The 19,540-nt window shown below is 49.1% G+C and overlaps 1 protein-coding gene across 1 annotated transcript; it reads left to right on the top strand.

Moving 5' to 3' along the window:
* Positions 1-8,828: 8,828 nt before the first annotated feature.
* GLIPR1 (GLI pathogenesis related 1) lies at positions 8,829-19,067 on the top strand. The gene is made up of 6 exons (XM_009931559.2): positions 8,829-9,081; positions 13,005-13,250; positions 15,331-15,440; positions 16,902-16,984; positions 18,078-18,104; positions 18,188-19,067. Exons 1-6 carry the CDS (start codon positions 8,902-8,904, stop codon positions 18,337-18,339), a joined length of 798 nt encoding a protein of 265 aa, XP_009929861.1. The 5' UTR covers positions 8,829-8,901; the 3' UTR covers positions 18,340-19,067.
* Positions 19,068-19,540: the final 473 nt, after the last annotated feature.

Below are 19,540 nucleotides of genomic sequence, written 5' to 3'. Positions count from 1 at the left end.
GGCAAGAATAAGGAGAACTCTGGTGTCCTCAGAAGACTCATGACCAAAGAAGGACAAAATGAGCAGGGGTCTTCCTCCCTAAATGACCCCCAGAGACCTTCTGAGACCTCTGCGCAGGTGCAGATGACTTTTCTGGCTCAGCACAATCCCCACACAAGTGCAGACGACCCTATGTGTGCAACATAATGAATAGGTGTTAGATAGGTGAAATAATTGTATTAGTTAGGTGGAGCTTTTTGTGATTTTTGTGTATAAATATATGATGTGATTGTAAGTGCACGTGCGCATCCACCACCAGAGGACCCTGACCACCAGCAGAAGTTGTCGCTGCATCCAAGAGTGGTGATATCTCTTACCTTTCCTTTTGTTTTCCTCTCTATCTCTGATTTTCTAGGCACATGTTGTTTTAAGTTTGTCAATTTGCTATATTTTGTAGTTTGCTGTAAGTTTTGCCAAGTCAATATCCGTTCTAACCTCACTGCATTAAAAGTAATGTCATTATAAATATGTATAATGTGATTCTATGATAATGTCGTTATAAAGTCGCAAATTTACCATCTTTTGTAATCTCACTGAATTCCGAGTAAAGCTTTTTTTTTTTAATCAAGCCTCTGCAGTCTTTGTCATGACTGCTGGGTGCCATGCAGAGAATCGAAAAAGATCACCTCCCCACGACCCACCATGTGGGACAGGACAGATATTCTATACCATATAACACTGTGTTCATCAAAAAAAAACCTAGGGTAGAATAAGAAGAAAGGTGGGGGGCTGACTCCCAGGGTGGCCATTGCTCAGAGACTGTCTGGGCATCAGTCTGCCATTGGGGGTGGTGAATTATTGCCTTTGCATCACTTGGGGGTTTTGTTTATTTGTTTTCCCCCCTCTTTCCACGCATATTAAGCTGTCTTTATCCTGACCCATGAATTTTTTCACTTTTCTTCTTCCTGTTTTCTCCCCCTGTCCTGCTGGGGAACGGGCAATGAGCGAGCATCTGTGTGGGTGCTTGGCTGCTGGCAGGGGTCAACCTACCACATTATTCTGCTCCAAAAAGTCATCTGTAGGGGAGTTGTGAGCACAGTGCTTCTCATCCACGATTCCCACAGAGGGCCCTTATCACCTGTAAGCAGTGTCCCTTCCCACAGAGGGCCCTTATCACCTGTAAGCAGTGTCCCCATGAATAGCTGGAGGTGTGTGACCCACAGGACCTAATGTGTGCTGGTGGGGCTGCTGTTGCAGGCTCACAGTGTGACCCTGGACCACCAACCTGAAGTGGCCTTGCCACCAGCCCCAGTGCCCACAGGACTGCATGCGCAGAAGTGATAACCGAGACCTACACCCAGCTGTTCATTTCGAAAAATGATGCAGATTCCTAAAATGAAACCTAGAGTGGGAAGAAACCCAGCCTCATTCCCACAGAGATGTCCAGGTTGGGACTATGGGGAAGGGCCTGAGCTTGATGGACAGGTGATAATTAAGGACAGTGTGAGGAACAGGGTGGTGATCGTGGTGGGTCTGAGCAGGGAGTGTTGGGCACCTGTGGCAAAGGGTATGTGTCCTGGGTTTGGCCAGGACAGGGTTAATTTTCACCGGACTCCAGGAAGGGGCACAGCCGGGGGGTGGGGGCTGACCCCACCTGGCCAAACAGAGCCCGGTATTCCATACCATGTGACGTCACGCTGGGTTCCGGGGGGGGGGGGCGGCACGGCAGGGACTCACTCGCGGCTCGGGAGCGTGCGGCGCCGGTGCGGTCCGAGAGAGCGGGTCTGTTTTTGTCTTGTTTTCTCCTTATCTGTATCGTTGTTGTTCCTGTTTCCCTCTGTTTGCTGTTCTGTTAAACTGCCCTTATCCCGACCCACCAGTTTCTGCCTCTTTCTTTCCATTCTCCTCCGCACCGCGGCGGGGGGAGGGGCGGCCGCGTGGCGCTTTTGTTGCCAGCGGCAGCCGAAACCAAAACATTAAATTGGCGCCCAGACGTGGGGCAGGGATAACGGCAGGGCTGAGCAGCGGGTGTTAAAACTGCTTTCAAAGATTTTGTTAAAATTTATTATACGCATTTACTGTGTTAGTTAAAGTCGCCAGTAAAAATGTTTGTGACTTTGATCAAATATCTCTGCTACGTAAATCTTTACTTGCTGTATGTGTTTGCCGCCGTGCTGTTTGTTACCTCGGGAAAAAAGATCAGGATGATGATTTTGCTGTACTGTATGATATCGACTTATGACATGATAACGTCAATGTGCATGAAATTAGGCTTGTGTTTGCATGCGGCACTGCGGTCATTTCCGTACCTCGGACCCTATGTCTTAGAATTTGTGAATGATCAAACCCAATCTGTGGGGAAAACCGGAGGGGATACCTCCCCCAACTCTTTCGCCCTCCCTCTCTCCCTCAGGCTGGTCCTAATGTACCCGTGGGATGCTCAGGCCAGCACTCTCCTTTTGTTCTGCCTCCTGAATGGGTTTCAGCTTTTGTTTAGGGTTAAACAAGTCGTTAAGAACATCATGCAGAGACCTGCCCCGGAGCCGGGTAGCTGTGAGTGGCTGGGTGTGTGGGACAGCATGGGCAGGTGTCTAGAGCAGTGGGCACCCCTGGTGTGTTTTAAACTCACCCCTGAACAAATACAGAACCCGGACAATCTGGTAAAATATCTGAAAAAAGTGTGCTGCCACCCTGGGAACTCCAGAGAGACACAGATCACCACAATGTGCTGGGGTCTGGCCCACGCCTACCGAGCCATGTTTAACCTGATTCAGTGCCCTAAAGGGGAAAGGGGGGGAAGCGAAGCGGCAGGCGCTGCAACTGGTGCTGCCCCCCCAGCCGGCCCTGCAGCCCCTCCAGCCCAGCAGGCAGTCACAGCCCCCCAGACCGGCACCGCCGCTGCCACAGCTGCAGGGTCTGCCTCGGTTTCCCCAGCGGGCACAGCAGCTGCTTCAGCCCCAGCTCCAGCTGCAGGCATCGCGGCTGAGCCCAATGACCAACCTGTGCCGGTAGCAGTCGCCCCTGTAAAACTGAAGAAAGACGCAAAGAGAGCAGATCGCTCCGGGAGGGATGACGATGAGCCAGGGTCATCACGGGAGATAGAGACAGAGATCATCACCCCGTCCCTGTCCCTGAGCGAGCTGCCAGACATGTGGAAAGATTTCAGCCGCCACCCTGGCGAGCACATTGTCACCTGGTTGCTGCAGTGCTGGGATAACGGGGCCAGCAGCTTGGAATTAGAGGGCAAGGAAGCCAAGTAGCTGGGATCCCTGGCCAGGGATGGGGGCATTGACAAGGCCATTGGGAAAAAGGAACAAATCCTCAGCCTCTGGAGGAGACTTCTGTCAGGCGTGAGGGAGAGGTACCCCTTCAGTGACGATTTTGTATGCTATCCTGGCAAGTGGACCAATATGGAAAGGGGTATTCAGTACTTGAGGGAATTAGCTGTGCGGGAGCTGGTTTACTGTGACACAGACGATGAGCAGGTACCCACAGACCCAGATGAACTCCAGTGCTCACAATCCATGTGGAGGAAGTTTGTGCGGAGCGCACCCTCCTCATATGCCAACTCACTGGCAGTTGTAAACTGGAAAGGTAAAGACGCACCAACAGTGGATGAGGTGGCTGTCAGACTCCGGAAATATGAGGAAAGTTTCTCTTCCTCCCTTGTCTCAGCTGTGGAGAAACTGGCCCGGGAGGTCCGACAAATGAAAGAGAGTAGGTCCTACTCCCCACCTGTACGGGCCAGTGTCTCAGCTATTAGGGGCAAGCGTTTCCCTGCTCAGGAGAGGGAATACAGAGGCTACACACCACGGGGCACCCTGTGGTTCTACCTGCGTGACCACGGAGAGGACATGAGGAAGTGGGATGGAAAACCCACCTCAAGTCTAGAGGCCCGAGTACGTGAGTTGCGAGGTAAAACAATCACCAAAGGGGATTCTGTTAGGAAAAATGCTGCTCCAGTTTCCAGCAGCCAGCTCTCCAGACCACGTAGATAGTTTGACCTTGATTCCAATCCTCTGGAGGGAACCTTCAAGTCATTTTTACAGCAGGTGAGCAGCAAATTCTCTGACGAGGATTAGAGGGGCCCTGCCTCCAGCCAGGTGGAGGAAAGGGACAACCATGTTTATTGGACTGTGTGGATTCAATGGCCTGGCACGTCAGATCCACAAGAGTATAAAGCTCTAGTGGATACTGGTGCACAGTGTACTTTAATGCCATCAGAGTTCAAAGAGTCAGAGTCCATTTGCATTTCGGGAGTGACAGGGGGGTCCCAAGAGCTGAGTGTATTGGAGGCTGAAGTGAGCCTCACTGGGCAGGACTGGCAGAAGCACCCCATTGTAACTGGCTCCGAGGCTCCATGCATCCTTGGGATAGACTATCTTAGGAGAGGGTATTTCAAGGACCCAAAGGGGTATCGGTGGGCTTTTGGCATAGCTGCTGTGGAGACGGAAGAAATTAAACAACTGTCCATTTTGCCTGGTCTCTCAGGGGATCCTTCCGTTGTGGGGTTGCTGAGGGTTGAAGAACAACAGGTACCCATCGCGACCACAACGGTGCACCGGCGACAGTATCGTACCAACCGAGCCTCCCTTCTCCCCATTCATCAGCTGATCTGCCAGCTGGAGAGTCAAGGAGTGATCACCAAAACTCGCTCACCCTTTAATAGTCCCATATGGTCAGTGAGAAAATCTACTGGAGAGTGGAGACTGACAATAGACTACCGTGGCCTGAATGAAGTCACACCACTGCTGAGTGTTGCTGTGCCAGACATGCTAGAACTTCAATATCAGCTGGAGTCAAAGGCAGCCAAGTGGTACGCTACAACTGACATTGCTAATGCATTCTTCTCCATCCCTTTGGCAGCAGAGTGCAGGCCACAGTTTGCTTTCACCTGGAGGGGCATCCAGTACACCTGGAATCGACTGCCCCAGGGGTGGAAACACAGTCCCACCATTTGCCATGGACTAATCCAGACTGCACTGGAAAAAGGTGAAGCTCCAGAACATCTGCAGTACATCGATGACATCATTATATGGGGCGACACAGCGGAGAAGGTTTTTGAGAAAGGGGAGAAAATAGTTCAGATCCTTCTGAAAGCCGGTTTCGCCACTAAGCGAAGTAAAGTCAAGGGACCTGCTCAAGAGATCCAGTTTTTGGGAATAAAATGGCAGGATGGGCGCCATCAAATCCCAATGGATGTCATCAACAAAATAGCAGCTATGTCTCCACCAACCAGCAAAAAGGAAGCACAGGCCTTCCTGGGTGTTGTGGGTTTTTGGAGGATGCACATCCCAAATTCCAGCCAAATTGTGAGTCCTCTGTACCACGTGACCCAGAAGAAGAATGATTTTGAATGGGGCCCTGAGAAACGACAGGCATTTGAACAGATTAAACGGGAGATAGTTCATGCCGTAGCCCTTGGTCCAGTCCGGTCAGGGCAAGATGTTAAAAACGTGCTCTACACTACAGCCGGGGAGAATGGCCCAACCTGGAGTCTCTGGCAGAAAGCACCAGGGGAGACTCGAGGTCGACCCCTGGGGTTCTGGAGCCGGGGATACAAAGGATCCGAGGCCCGCTATACTCCCACTGAAAAAGAGATTCTGGCAGCATATGAAGGCATTCGGGCTGCTTCAGAAGTGGTGGGCACTGAAGCACAGCTCCTCCTAGCACCACGATTGCCGGTCCTGGGCTGGATGTTCAAAGAGAGGGTCCCCTCTACGCATCATGCCACCGATGCTACGTGGAGTAAGTGGGTCGCGCTGATCACCCAGCGCGCCCGAATGGGAAACCCCAGTCGCCCAGGAATTCTGGAGGTAATCATGGACTGGCCAGAAGGCAAAGATTTTGGAGCATCGCCGGAGGAGGAGGTGACACGTGCTGAAGAGGCCCCACTGTATAACCAGCTGCCAGAAGATGAGAAACAGTATGCCCTGTTCACAGATGGGTCCTGTCGCATTGTGGGGAAGCAGCGGAGGTGGAAGTCTGGTGTGTGGAGCCCTACACGATAAGTCGCGGAAACGGCCGAGGGAGAAGGTGAGTCCAGCCAGTTTGCAGAGGTGAAAGCCATCCAGCTGGCTTTAGACATTGCTGATCGAGAGAAGTGGCCAGTGCTCTATCTTTACAGTGGCTCCTGGATGGTGGCCAATGCCTTGTGGGGGTGGCTGCAGCAATGGAAGAAGAACAACTGGCAGCGCAGAGGCAAACCTATCTGGGCTGCCCCATTGTGGCAAGATATTGCTGCCCGGCTGGAGCAGTTGGTTGTAAAAGTCCGTCACGTGGACACCCACGTCCCTAAGAGTCGGGCCACTGAAGAACATCAAAACAACCACCAGGTAGATCAGGCTGCTAAGATTGAAGTGGCTCAGGTGGATCTGGACTGGCAACATAAGGGTGAACTCTTTATAGCTCGGTGGGCCCATGACACCTCGGGCCACCAAGGAAGAGACGCGACATACAGATGGGCTCGTGACCGAGGGGTGGACTTAACCATGGACACCATCGCACAGGTTATCCATGAATGTGAAACATGCGCTGCAATCAAGCAAGCCAAGCGGGTAAAGCCTCAGTGGTATGGAGGACGATGGCTATAATATAAATATGGGGAGGCTTGGCAGATTGACTACATCACACTGCCACAAACCCGCCAAGGCAAGCGCTATGTGCTCACAATGGTGGAGGCCACCACCGGATGGCTGGAAACCTACCCTGTGCCCCATGCCACTGCCCGGAATACCATTCTGGGCCTGGAAAAACAAGTCCTGTGGCGACATGGCACTCCCGAGAGAATTGAGTCGGACAACGGGACTCACTTTCGCTACAGCCTCATAGACACCTGGGCCAAAGAACACGGTATTGAGTGGGTGTATCACATCCCCTACCATGCACCAGCCTCTGGAAAGATCGAGCAGTACAATGGGCTGCTAAAAACCACTTTGAGGGCAATGGGGGGTGGGACTTTCAAAAATTGGGATACTTATTTAGCAAAGGCCACCTGGTTGGTTAACACCAGAGGGTCCACCAACCGGGCTGGTCCTGCCCAGTCAAAACCTCAGCGCCCCGTAGAAGGGGATAAAGTCCCTGTAGTGCACATGCGGAACATGTTAGGGAAGACGGTTTGGGTTAATCCTGCCTCGGGCAAAGGCAGGCCCGTCCGGGGGATTGCTTTTGCTCGAGGACCTGGGTGTACCTAGTGGGTAATGCGGAAGGATGGGGAAGTCCGATGTGTACCTCGTGGGGATTTGATTTTGGGCGAGAATAGTCCATAAATAAATTGTACAAAGTTAATTGTTAAATAACCCTGTCACTGTCTGTTATCACTGTTATAATTGTTATATGTTGTACCAGTAGTAGCATAGTAGGAATTGTCCAGATTAAAGAAGGATGGACTTTTCTCGATGAAAACCTAGCAGAGCAGAGCGATGATGGAAGTGGACCTGGTTTTCAACAACTGGCATCCAGCAACCTCATCAAGATCAACATCTCCTGCAGACTGTGGGCACGAGCCGCACCAGATACATCAGCCGTGAGCTCCGGATGCAGCAAGTGACTGCCCATCACCACACATCACCTCCCCTGCCACGGAAGACCATTATGACAGATGGAGCCTGAAGTCATGGATTAAATGAACTCAACGGACACTTTAGAGTGATGATCCATAGACTAAGGGAATGATACCTGGAGACAGGAGAAGTGGTGGTGATCAACTGGACAATGGGGGACCTGGGCATGACGTAGATGGTATGGAATAAGGGGTGGATAATGTCCTGGGTTTGGCCAGAACAGGGTTAATTTTCACTGGACTCCAGGAAGGGGCACAGCCGGGGGTGGGGGCTGACCCCACCTGGCCAAACAGAGCCAGGTATTCCATAGCATGTGACGTCACCCTGGGTTCCGGTGGGGGGGCGGCGCGGCGCGGCAGGGACTCACTCGCGGCTCGGGAGCGTGTGGCGCCGGTGCGGTCCGAGAGCGGGTCTGTTTTTATCGTGTTTTCTCCTTATCTGTATCGTTGTTGTTCCTGTTTTTCCCTCTGTTTGCTGTTCTGTTAAACTGCCCTTATCCCGACCCACCAGTTTCTGCCTCTTTCTTTCCATTCTCCTCCGCACCGCGGCGGGGGGAGGGGCGGCCGCGTGGCGCTTTTGTTGCCGGCGGCAGCCAAAACCAAAACAGTATGGGACATCAGCTCCTAACTCCTGGATGTGAAGCCCAGTGTGGGTGCTGGGCACGCTGGATGAGACAGCACCAACCTTCATAGCACCCAGCTCTGCTGGGAGCTTGGGGCGCAGGGAATGATTTACAATTTGCTAAAGCTTGGGAGGAGAAATTGATAGCAACACGTGTGATCACAGGAGAAACCCATCCATAACTGTAGCATATTTAAATCGAAGTCCTCAGCCGAACTTACCCCTCCAATAACTAGATGTACAACCAAAGTGACTGTTCATACTGTAGTAAAAGTCATAGTTCAAATCAATTATTTCTCACAGCATTTTGGCTCACAGTAACAGTCTAAACAGCAATGCTGTTTTCATGAAAAGCAGAGAATTTGCCCAAAACTTTACTGCAACCCATAGTGATTGCTATGAATGGGGTGGTGGGGACCAAAGAAACGGAAAAAACAAAGAAAGAAGCCCAAAGGACAGGAGAGAAGAAGCTTGCCCACCACAACTACAGAAAGAAGAAAAAAAGAGAGACAAAGCTGCCACAGCTCTGATGTGAAATTTTAGCTTAATTTCCTTATTCTCGTAGCAGCGCTGCTGAAAGATGACTCACTTCCTGTGACCAATGCCATATTCAATCACCATGGCTAAGAGAAGTCCAGCCCACAAACCTTCCAAGCAAAACGCTGCCGGTGGAGCTAAAACCACCTCGTACAGCAGAAACACTCTGCTCTGGAAGCTGGGAGACCAGAGGCTGAGAATCATGACAAGGGGATTTACTGTTTGTGTGCTGGCTTTGCTGCACTTCTGTCGTTGCTCTGACTCCTATGAACCACCGACATTGCCTGATATTGGAGACCCAAAGTTTATTGAGGAATGTGTGCAAACCCATAACAGATTCCGGTCTGGAGTGAGTCCACCAGCCAGCAACATGCTCTACATGGTAAGGGGATCTTCACAATTTACATGGCAAGCGTGTAGCATTGTGATGGTGTTTAGGATTTTCAAAGATTGTTTTTGTGATCAGATGCAAAAAAAAAAAAAAAAAAACCACAGAAAAAAACTCAGCCTCCTGGGGTCATAAGAGCTATTTCTTTTTAAAGAAGCTACTAAGGCTCTGATTATCAGATGGTTTTATGCAATCGGGTGCTTGTATAGTTTCACCTGGCTGAATTTCCTCATTCGAAACCCAAGATTTCAGCCCTCAACCTAATGCTGTCGTTTTGTGCTGTGAAAAGCCTCCTCGTTTCAAGGCACCGCAGCTCAACAGCCTGGGATATAATTTATGTGCAGACCTAAGCGCAACCTTTCATACTTGAATCAGCAAGGGCAGAGACCGTTGCCAAACGATGTTGGAGAGCTTTGTCTAAGCTCTCTTTGCTAGGCTCTCATGGACTGAGCCAACAGAGCAGCTGTTCTGAGGTGCTGGGGCTGCAGGGGAAGCCAAAAAACAACAAGTGCAGCAGGAGTGAGCGCTGGAGGCATCAGGTCCCATGCTGCTGTGCCCCCCTGCCTTATCCTTGGCCACATCAGGGGGCAATATCTGCAGCCACCATGGCATGATTCAAAACATACCCAAACCCCTGGCAGCAGCCACCTTGTGTTTCACCTGCTGGGTGGCACGTGGGAAACCCAGCAAGGAGGAGGTTGTAAATGTGTGCACAAAGCTGGGTTTATGGCCAAGAAGCCCATCTCTGATTTGTGAGATGCTCAACTCCAGTACCTTGGGAGCTGCCTCTTGCAACGTCCATCACCTTTTGTGCTTTGACTGGGTAATACTTGAGATACCGTCTTCTTCTTGGGATAATCTCCACAGATCTCTCAGACAGCGATTCTCCTAATTCTGATCTCTTTCCTTTTGCTCCTTTTTCTTGCTATCATCTGGCATGGTCACCACCAGAAGAGGACATAACCACTTCTGTAATTAGCAACATCCCAACAGAAGTTAAAAAAAAAAAAGCTCATTTTCCGTTTCTGGTTGTGAAGCACTAAAAAAGAAGTGCCCATTAGGGAGGGGGTAACTGAGAAGCAAGCAAGCTGGAGTTGCAAGCCTGACAGGACATAATTTAGTTTCTCTTCTAGATGTGTCTTTTACTTCAGCTTTCTTAGCAGAGCATCCTGAACTGCCAGTACATACTGCTCCAGACTCCATTTTCTAGATTTCTTTACTGGTCCTATACTAACAAAATCTTGCTATGATGTATTAGAAGAGCAGTATTCATCTCTTAGAATTGTGCCTAATTTTGGCTTTTGAAAAATTAAGGAACTGAAATCTGAAAAAAACAGGTTAAGAAACAAACAATCAAACAAATGAACACTATTACAAACAAAACAAGAACTAAATCATGGTAAGTTTCTTTTAAAACATTGCAGAAACCCTAGTCTTAAGTATGACCTCTCCCGGGAAGAATTTGATGTGGAGAAAGCAGTACAATAGATGAAAAAAACTAATATGAAAGTAAAAGCACTAGAATTGAAAACAGCATATTTCTTCATTTTTGAATGGCCTTTAGCATTTCAAAAATGAGGAAAAGAAGATGAGTTCTGTATTTCACAGGGAACTTCTGTTTGCTGTAGATAACTGTCCACCTAGACAGGTAAAAATGAAGACTATGAACTCAGGGCATTTCCACCTTTTGGAAAAATAGGTTTTAAAAGAAAATACAAGACAAACTCCTTTAACAACAAGTAACAAAGACCAACCATCTATATATGTAATACATTTATTATAAAATGACAATGCTGATCTAAAATTTTTTTACCTGACAAGTATGTCTCTCTCACATTCACCCAAAGCATTGCTTAGGTCTGTTCCAAGGATTTTCAAAACCAGCAGAAAGAGTCTCACCAGCTTCATCAGGGCTTCACAACGGCCTCCTTTGGCTTACTACTTTCTTACATCACTTTTCACTTATCATACATTCAATTTTCCCTCTCTAAATCAGCAAGCAACTCATCTGAGTTATAAAAGCAAAGCTGAGAAATAGTTCATGGGAAAAAAAATGTAATTACTTTCAAACACCAATGATATTTACACGCAAACCTCCTTGTCCTGAGCATTTTTCCTCATGCAGTTTATTCCATCATTTTTACATACAAGCAGTTTCATAAGTAAATAAGAAGTATAACTACAGTTAAACTAAAGATCATTCTTAACTATCAGTTTCTATGTATTGCTTTTTCAGCTGTCAGCCAGTTTAAGCATTCACAGAAAAATGGAAAGTACATTTAAACTTACTAATTTATCTTTAAAATTATTACTATGTATACATTTATGAAACTTCAAACTTTTTAATACTATTATAAGATGAAGGAGAAAAGAGACGTGCATATTCTCATAAAGCAGAATGTGAAAAACAAGACTGTGAAGCAGCAAGATGCATCCACCACCCTCATACATCTTTCACCATGGTCTTCTCCTTGAGACCTCAGAGTATTGCCAAGACGTAAACTGCAGACTCTGTCTTAACTTGCAGTAATGCCGGGACCAGAATAAACCTCTGTACAATGCCAGATTCTGCTCATTGTCCTTAAAAGTCGTCATCTAAGGAAATATCAACTGCTCACTTGAAATAAGACCCCCTGCCCCAAGTTTACCTTTAATATTCGATACACTGAGTTCCTAGGCAACTTATTTATGTGTTAGTTTTGTGCAGAAATACACACCCCCTGCCAAATGTTAGCCATAGGAAGAAGTGGAAGACTTCAGTTACAAAGTCTTTTCAAATCCCTGTAGATGTATTTTGGTATGATCTCGCAATTTGTAGTTACTTAATTGTAGCATAAAAAATACACAAATTGTTTCAGACTTATCTACAGTACAAAACAGTTGTACTATGTAAAACATAGCCATAAAATCTGGCAATCACCTTTTGCTTAGTCACTGTTACTGATCCGTTCAAAACAATTTCTGTAGTGATTCAGTTGTTTGCAGAAGCAACTAACATTTAAAACCCTATTAAAAGGGCAGATTAAAAAAGTTTATTTTTTTAAAAAGTGCAATCCAGAATAGTTCAGCAGTGCTGAACAACTTCATTTACATGACACAAAGTGTAACTAGAAGTACGGGCATACACTCATGGCACTGCATTTTCCAGGAGGCACAATACTGTGCTCAATCAAGTTGTGTGCACAAGAAAATCCAGCAAAACCAGACACCACCTCCCGTGCAAACCGAAGACCTTTATATAACTCCATTGCTTAAAGAACCGCTTTCTGTAGGATTGAATATGATGATTGAATAAGATGACCTGTAAAGGTCCCTTCCAACCCAAAGCATTCTATGATTCTATGATTCTGTGAATAGCAAGTGAATAAGGGGTTCCACAAACAGGACATTTGAAGCCACCAAATACAATGATGCAGACCAAGGGGCTGAGTTTAAACTGTCCCAAAAATCCCAGTGTGCTTGTGAACTGACTTGCAAGTAGTGGCCTCAACGCATGAGGCTGCATGAGACTTCAGTCTGATTGGTACGGTAAGCATAGCCCCCCAGTCCCCAGGTTACTTGTAAATTTACCGTTTAAATTAAATTAATGTTGTCTCACGACTGGCACATCCTGGAAATGCACATTGTGTCCCAAACACTGCATTTGACTGATGTACATCTCCTGGTGTCCAACAAACCAGCCAGCCAAGATCACCGACCACCCCAAAAACTTACTCAATTTTAATGAGTAACTAAGTTCAAATCAGAAATGAACCTACAAGCCAATTTACCATGTAGCTCTGTAAGTCTCAGCAGAATTAAAAACCAGATGAACCTGAAGCATATATGCTACTGAGACCCAGCTTCTCCTGAAAGTTGCTCTGAATTACTGCATTGCTAAAATACCAAAGTGATTTTTGGTGTTCTTTATTTTGCAGAGCTGGGATGCAGATTTGGCAAAGACCGCAAAAGCCTGGGCAAAGAGATGCCTGTTTAAACATAATACATACCTCAAAGATCCGGGGCAGGCTCACCCCAAATTTACCCCCGTTGGAGAAAACCTCTGGAGTGGCTCACTTTCTATTTTCACTGTGAAAGGAGCCATCACCTCTTGGTACGACGAGGTCAGTGCCTACAACTATGCCACCAATAACTGCAGAGGAACATGCGGTCACTACACACAGGTAGGCAATGCATTTCTCCATCTAAACCATGAACCAGCATTGCCATTTTGACACAGAAACTCTAGATTTCTGTTGAAGATTCAATGAACTGTTTTCCAAGTTCTGTAATCTTATTTCATAGCCATGTGCACAAGACGTTCTCATGTCCCCGTCGTAAGGAGGAAAAGAGTCATCGCATTATTATTTTTAAATATGTCGGTCATATTTTGTTTCCAGGAATAAAATAGGAAAGCCATCAAGCAGCCAGATTTAGCCAAGCAGCGGCCAAAAACCAGGCAACGGCTATGGCTGTGAGCTGCTGTGCACGGTGGGACAACGTCCCAGCTCTGGCAGGCAGCATCCGCATGGCACCATGAGCCATGCCAAGGGCTGGGGAAATACCAGCACGCAGAGGTGTCTGCAGCTCTGCAACCATCACGTGTGCATTTTTCTCAACCGTGATTCCCAAAGAAAGAGACAAAAATGAGGGAGAGGAGTGCCACTACCATGCAACCCTGCAATCGCTAACCACGGCCAGGGGAGAGCAGGACGGCTTGCAGCAGTGGCTCTAGGGATTAGATTTTGACTTGAAGCTATTTAATATTTTCTGCAGAGATACACATATGCATTTAGGACTTAAAGAGATAGGCTGAAGCTGGTGTGGTGTTTGAATGAGACGTGCCAGTACTTGCGTGCAGAGAAGATATCAGGATGCAGGAGCCATGAGAGGTGACAGTGTGTTGCTTTTTGACCTTGCTCACAAGGACATGGCAAGAGTCAGCATCTGGAAACTGCAGTGAAATGCGCCTCACCTGGCACTAAGGTGCAGTGCTGTTTACTGTGTTGTTTGTAGAAGAGCAGCCCAGGCAGTTGCATGGGGCAGAATGAGAAAATAAGATTATTCTCACTTGGAGTCAGTGGTGATAGTGACTTTATCTAGAAGCTGCATGTCTGCCAGCTTTGGAGGGGCATCCTTGGGTCTGCACCTTCAGGGAATCCCTCGTTCCTCTCCCTCCTTCCCAGCTGTGGAGAAGAGCAAGTTTCTCCCAGGCACGATTACTGCAGTTACCACAACCACATCTGCAGCATATGCCTCAGCTGGTGGCCTCCTGCGTGGTGGGGGAGGCCTGCAATTCGGTCCTTCACCCTTCTCGGGCATGCAGTTGTCTATGGCTGGCGTCAGGAGTGGCCTCTGCACTGAGAACACCCTCAGGAGCCTGAGGGTTGTCCCCTCTTCCCAGAGCTGGCACCAAACAGGCACAAACAGAAAGGGCCAGGCCTCCCCTTCAAGTCAATGGAGGCACAGTTGTGTTTCTTCATCTCCTGTGCTGCCAGGCTCTCTCCCCATCTCCCACATAGTCAATCATCGCTGCTGTGGTATCGCCCTCAGGTACTGCTGCGCCCTCGTCTCCCTTCTGCTTCTGTCACTGGCTTTGTTTCTCCAGGACTGCAGCATCTGGCTGCACTGTAATCTTTGAGCTGCAGATAGGATGCTGAACTGAACCGAACGGCTTCTGGTAGACAGCAGATCATGAGATGTTGTAATGCCCTTGCCTCTAGACTACCTTAGTGATGGCCGTGATGCTAGAAGGCAGGACCGCAGCCCGGACACGCTCAGTCTCCCTGCTCCTCCCCTAACACCAGTGCCTTCCAGCAATTTGCCTTTATGTCTCTGCTGGATTTAGTACCAGGGCAATCAGCCCTTGGAGGCGTTGCAGCAGATCACACAGCCTTTTCAGCACAGATCTGATCTGCTCTCCCCAGCAGGAAAGACAGAAAGCTAATGGATTACCCTGAAGCGAAGGAGACAAACTTCAACTTCTCCTTTGCAAGAAAGGAAAACTACTTGTTACAGCCAGTTATTCTTTCTTTCAGAGTCGTTTTAACAAATATCCGGTAAATTGGGCAAAACAATCAGGCATTTTTCAGAGCAAACTATGATTTCAAGATCCATCACTGCTGCTTTGCCCCAGGAAGCCTGCCCAAGGAGTGCTCATCAGCCCATTTGTTGTTGTGAAACAGAGGAGGGCAGGTCTGCTCCGTGATGCTTCAGATGCTGAAGCAAAGCTTTTGTCACCGATGTACCCGTCTGTTTTTGCAGGTTGTTTGGGCTACGAGCTACAAGGTTGGCTGTGCTGTCCACTTCTGTCCCAGGGTGGCATACTCCCCCATAACCAACGCAGCACACTTCATCTGCAACTACGGCCCAGCGTAAGGTTTTTTGTTACCAATATTTCACAGGGTTTGGGTCCTACCCCTTCCTTCCCACAACATGCAACTTTATTAGATCAGTCCATCTACTCATGTGGCTTGTGGGAGGAAATGGTCCCCAAAATAGAGAAAGAGGTACACCTCTGTCCACCCAGCGGTTTTTTTGGTAGATGAGGGCTACGTATGGTAGCCAAAAAGCAGTGACACTGGTAGAAAGGGTAAAATATAAGATGCTGACATGAAAAAGTGACCATCTGAAAATTAATCCCTTGCTCCTGAGTGCTAAGATGGCCCCAGCCTGTTGCCAAGGTGCAAGCCCAAATTCTGAAAACATTTCTCCATGCGCCTGCAGAATTAAGCCTCTAGGTCAATAGTTTGGATAAATATTGAAGTGTACAATGCTTGCAGCTGCAGTCTTAGCAGCTGAGGGCTGCTCATGAGGCTGGGGCTGCTCAAGGCAAAATTCTATCCACAGGTCCTTCATATGCATAGTCTGTAGGATATCCAGCTAGGATGGATGTTTTTTACCCATCTCCAGCTGATTAATACCACCACAGTCTAAATACAGCTCTAAAAGCTTTACGTGCATACCATGTCAGGACAAGGCTGGGCCAGCCCATGAACTTGAGAAAGTTTGACATTCCTGTTGCCCGTGCTTCATCCTCGGAAGAGTGTGTCCCCCTGACCAGACACCTTGAAATGACACAGCTGCTGCTGTGCCAAAAGAACAAAACCGCACTCCTCAGAAGCCCCACACGCAGAGAGGCCGGGCAGCCATTGCCTCTGCTGGTTCTTGAACCAAAAGCCACTGATCCCCCAGGGCAGCCTCTCCTTTCCCGGAGGAAACTGGCTATGCAGCCCACCGTGCTAGACGGTGCAGAAACCCTGTGTGCAGGCAAGCAGGTCCCCGGTGCTGCTGGGAGGTGCTCTCTGTCCCTCGAGCTTCACGCCTGGATCTCCACAAGACATGAGCCAAGCCTTTCCCTTTCTGCTCCTTAGCCGGTATCTGACCATGCAGAGGACCGAAATCATGCTGGATTGCTTGCCCTGCATCAGCAGTGGTCACACAGGGAAGGAGAGGGGTGCCCTCACCCTCAACAGCACCCATCAGAGCACCCTTCTGCCGAGGGTCATGCACAATGTCAATTCCAAAAGCGAATATACTCCAAAGGATTTTCTTCAGCTTAGACCAAGCAATGAAAGCCTCAGGTAATGAGGTTCTACCACAAAGTAATAAGGTTCTACCACAAAGTTTAGCACTGCCGGGACTGTGTGCATATGAAATCCCTCTCAGTGTGTGCACGGGCAGTTTGAGGCATGCTGTAAACCTTGCTTTGGCCATGCTCCAAGCAAAGCAAAGCACTGAGCTGCATTTGGAGCAGTATCAGAGGTGGGCAGGTAATACCGAGCCAAGAGCCAAAAGCCTGGGCGGTTTGAGAGCGGTGTTGCTTTCCTTCGCAGTGGGAATTACCCCGGGAGCCCATACAAGACAGGAGCAGCGTGCAGTGACTGCAACGGCGAGCGGTGTGCCGGCCAGCTGTGTCGTAAGTAGAGACAACCAGCCCTCCTCCCCAAGCACGCGTAGAAAGGGAAAGAGCACACAAAAGATAGTGGCAGGAGGCAGGCACAGCGCTCTCCTGTTTCTAAATATAGTCTGAAAAACTGCAGCCAGAAGCTAAGTGAGCAGTGATGCACAAAGAGTGGGGAGGATGGCAGAAGGAGCCCTTTTTCTACCCCAGGGAGTGAGAGGGTGGGATCCAGTCTTCAGGTGCTGGGGGGTGTGACATGGGAGACGTAGTGGCTGCCGACTGAAGTGTGATTATCCCTGTCAGAAGTTACTGTTTGTGGAACTGGGAAGCACAGAAGGGGCTACACGTCCCCTCCCGGGGGCTCCAGGTTATTAGCCAGCCTTGCAGGAGGGGAGAGCTGCCACGGCACTGCCAAAGCTGCTCGCTCCAGCGAACATCAGCCAGGCCATCTGCTTTCCCCTGCGCACCGGGAGAGAGCCAGGCCGACACGCCAGAGCCCTGCATGGGGCTGCGGTGCTCAGCCTGAGCCCCTGGCAGCCCCCCTGATTCTTCTGCACTTGGCTTTGCAGCAGCTGAGTGGAGTCAGAATGGGGGGAGACCTTCTGCAATTCCTGTAGCAAGGAGAAGGCACTGTGCTGTGGACATCTGCCCAGGGGGAGCTGAGGAGATGGTCACACTTTTCCCCAGTACTTGACCCCGGGCAGACTAATGGAGCGGGAAGGTGGCATTAAAACACCAGCACTGCAGGAATGAGAGGGACTCCCTGACTCATGGGGCTGTTTAACAGTTAGCTACAGGCTGAGGATCTTAAACACAAGCCAAAGTGATCTTGGGCAGCACACCTTGGGGAGCAAGTCCTCTCTACGCCAGCAACTGGTAGGAGTAGCAGTCAACACGGTGTGATCAAGTGCTCCTCAGCAAAGCCTCGAGAGTGTGGCAGGGCTCTCGCAAAGTCAGCAGGTCTTTGCTTCTTCCTGGAAAGAAACGCAGCTCCCATAGCTGCATTTGTGAGCCCACCGTCAGGCTCACACTTCATCCCCTTTTTGTTTAGACTCAAATTGTTTGCAACATGTAAGTCTACTTATATTCACTTCTTTTCTCTCTCTAGAAAACGCAGACCGTGACAAAGTCATTAGTAAGTACCACCAGAATTACTGCTTCCATTCGTTGCCCTTGGTGCAGTTATACTTGAAAACAAGTAACTTGTTTTGTTCACAGCGGATTCCTGGTGGTATCCAGACTGGGACAGGCCTGCATGTGACGTGTACTGCATCATCGTTGTTGCTTTAAGGCCATTACTCCTTATGCTGACAGTTCTGGCCACCTGGCTCCTACCAAAATACTGGTCAATAGCACCCACCAGTGAGTGACACATGTGCAGAAGACCATGAGCGCACTTAGGTTAGCCGATCCCTTCCCTGCACGTAAGTTACTGGCAGCACAAAGATCGGTGGAGACGTTGCTTGTGTCCACAGGTGATTTAGAAGCACTGAAACACCATCTTCATTGCAGGCAGCAGCTAGGAGAGCTGATAAGCAGCCTTCTCATTGCTCAGAACCAGTAACCAGTTGTAGATTACCCATGTGTTTTTTCAGAGCGGAGCGGTGTCAGCGGGCTTGGGTGGGTAAGGGGCACGCTGCCCAGGCAGCACGCTGAGGCGCAGGCAGCTGCCCACCACGCTTGCTTCGGAAGGGCTGGAGGGTGCCCAGCCCTGCAGCCGGGCCCCGGCCGAGGCCCCCGGCAGAGCACTGCACGCACCTCTCTCGTCCCTGTTGCTCTCTTCCCTTGGACATTCCTCCAGCAAGATGCAGAGTAGCCTGGAGAGGCTTTTCATTTACATGTTGTTTTATAATAATTTTTGGATCTGTGTGAGCTCTGGCATTTGCATCCTGTGGCAGCCAGTGCATTTCCCGGTCTCACAGTGCACGGGGGCCACTGGTACTTCTTTTTGCTCAGAATTTGGTTTTAAACACACATCAACTGCATCAAGACATAGTTTCGCCTGTCTTTACACATGATTACGTATCACTGCAATCTTTCCTGTTTTTTTTTTCTCTCTTTTTTCTGAGCATAGAGTTTTTGACTGCTGTTTCAAACAATAAATCATTATGTCCTGCTTCCCATGTATGGCAATCGCATATTTGCAACATAACCTAAAGCTTAACTGCTGGTGCACAAAAAAACTCCACATTCGGCTCCAACCCACACAATGCCGAAAAACACAGTGCTGGGAAAGATGGCGTAAACCTCCAGGTAACATCATGCTGTGCCCATAGTTACGCCTTTGGTTCAACAGCTGCCAAGGGATGAGTCCCCTGGAACCCGCACATCTGGAGCAGGCAGAAAGCTGCGGGGACGGCTGCTGTGTTCAGCTGGGCATGTCCTCCACCCACCGTAGCTCCAGCAGAGGCTGGATGGAGCCGAGCTGCAGAAGCTCACAGCTGGGTGGCAGCAATCCGTGTCTGCTCAGGGTGGGTTTAGACGCCTCTGCACCGTGCCCCTCTGCACTGTGCACCTCTGCAGGGCACAGGCATACGCTGCTGTAAGGGAAGCCGGGAAGTTCCCCTCAAT

Source organism: Opisthocomus hoazin, chromosome 8 (genome assembly GCF_030867145.1).
Source record: "Opisthocomus hoazin isolate bOpiHoa1 chromosome 8, bOpiHoa1.hap1, whole genome shotgun sequence".
Taxonomy (NCBI): Eukaryota; Metazoa; Chordata; class Aves; order Opisthocomiformes; family Opisthocomidae; genus Opisthocomus; species Opisthocomus hoazin.
The sequence above is the reverse complement of the archived record's forward strand: the minus strand, read 5'-3'. Positions and strand labels throughout refer to the sequence as shown.

What these genes read in the sequence shown, in the direction of transcription:
- GLIPR1 (XM_009931559.2), top strand. Translation starts at nt 8,902, where the DNA reads ATGACAAGGGGATTTACTGTTTGTGTGCTGGCTTTGCTGCACTTCTGT. An exon ending in ATCTGCAACTACGGCCCAGC is followed by an intron (nt 15,441 to 16,901) that starts GTAAGGTTTTTT and finishes TTTCCTTCGCAG; the next exon opens with TGGGAATTACCCCGGGAGCC. An exon ending in GTGTGCCGGCCAGCTGTGTC is followed by an intron (nt 16,985 to 18,077) that starts GTAAGTAGAGAC and finishes TTCTCTCTCTAG; the next exon opens with AAAACGCAGACCGTGACAAA.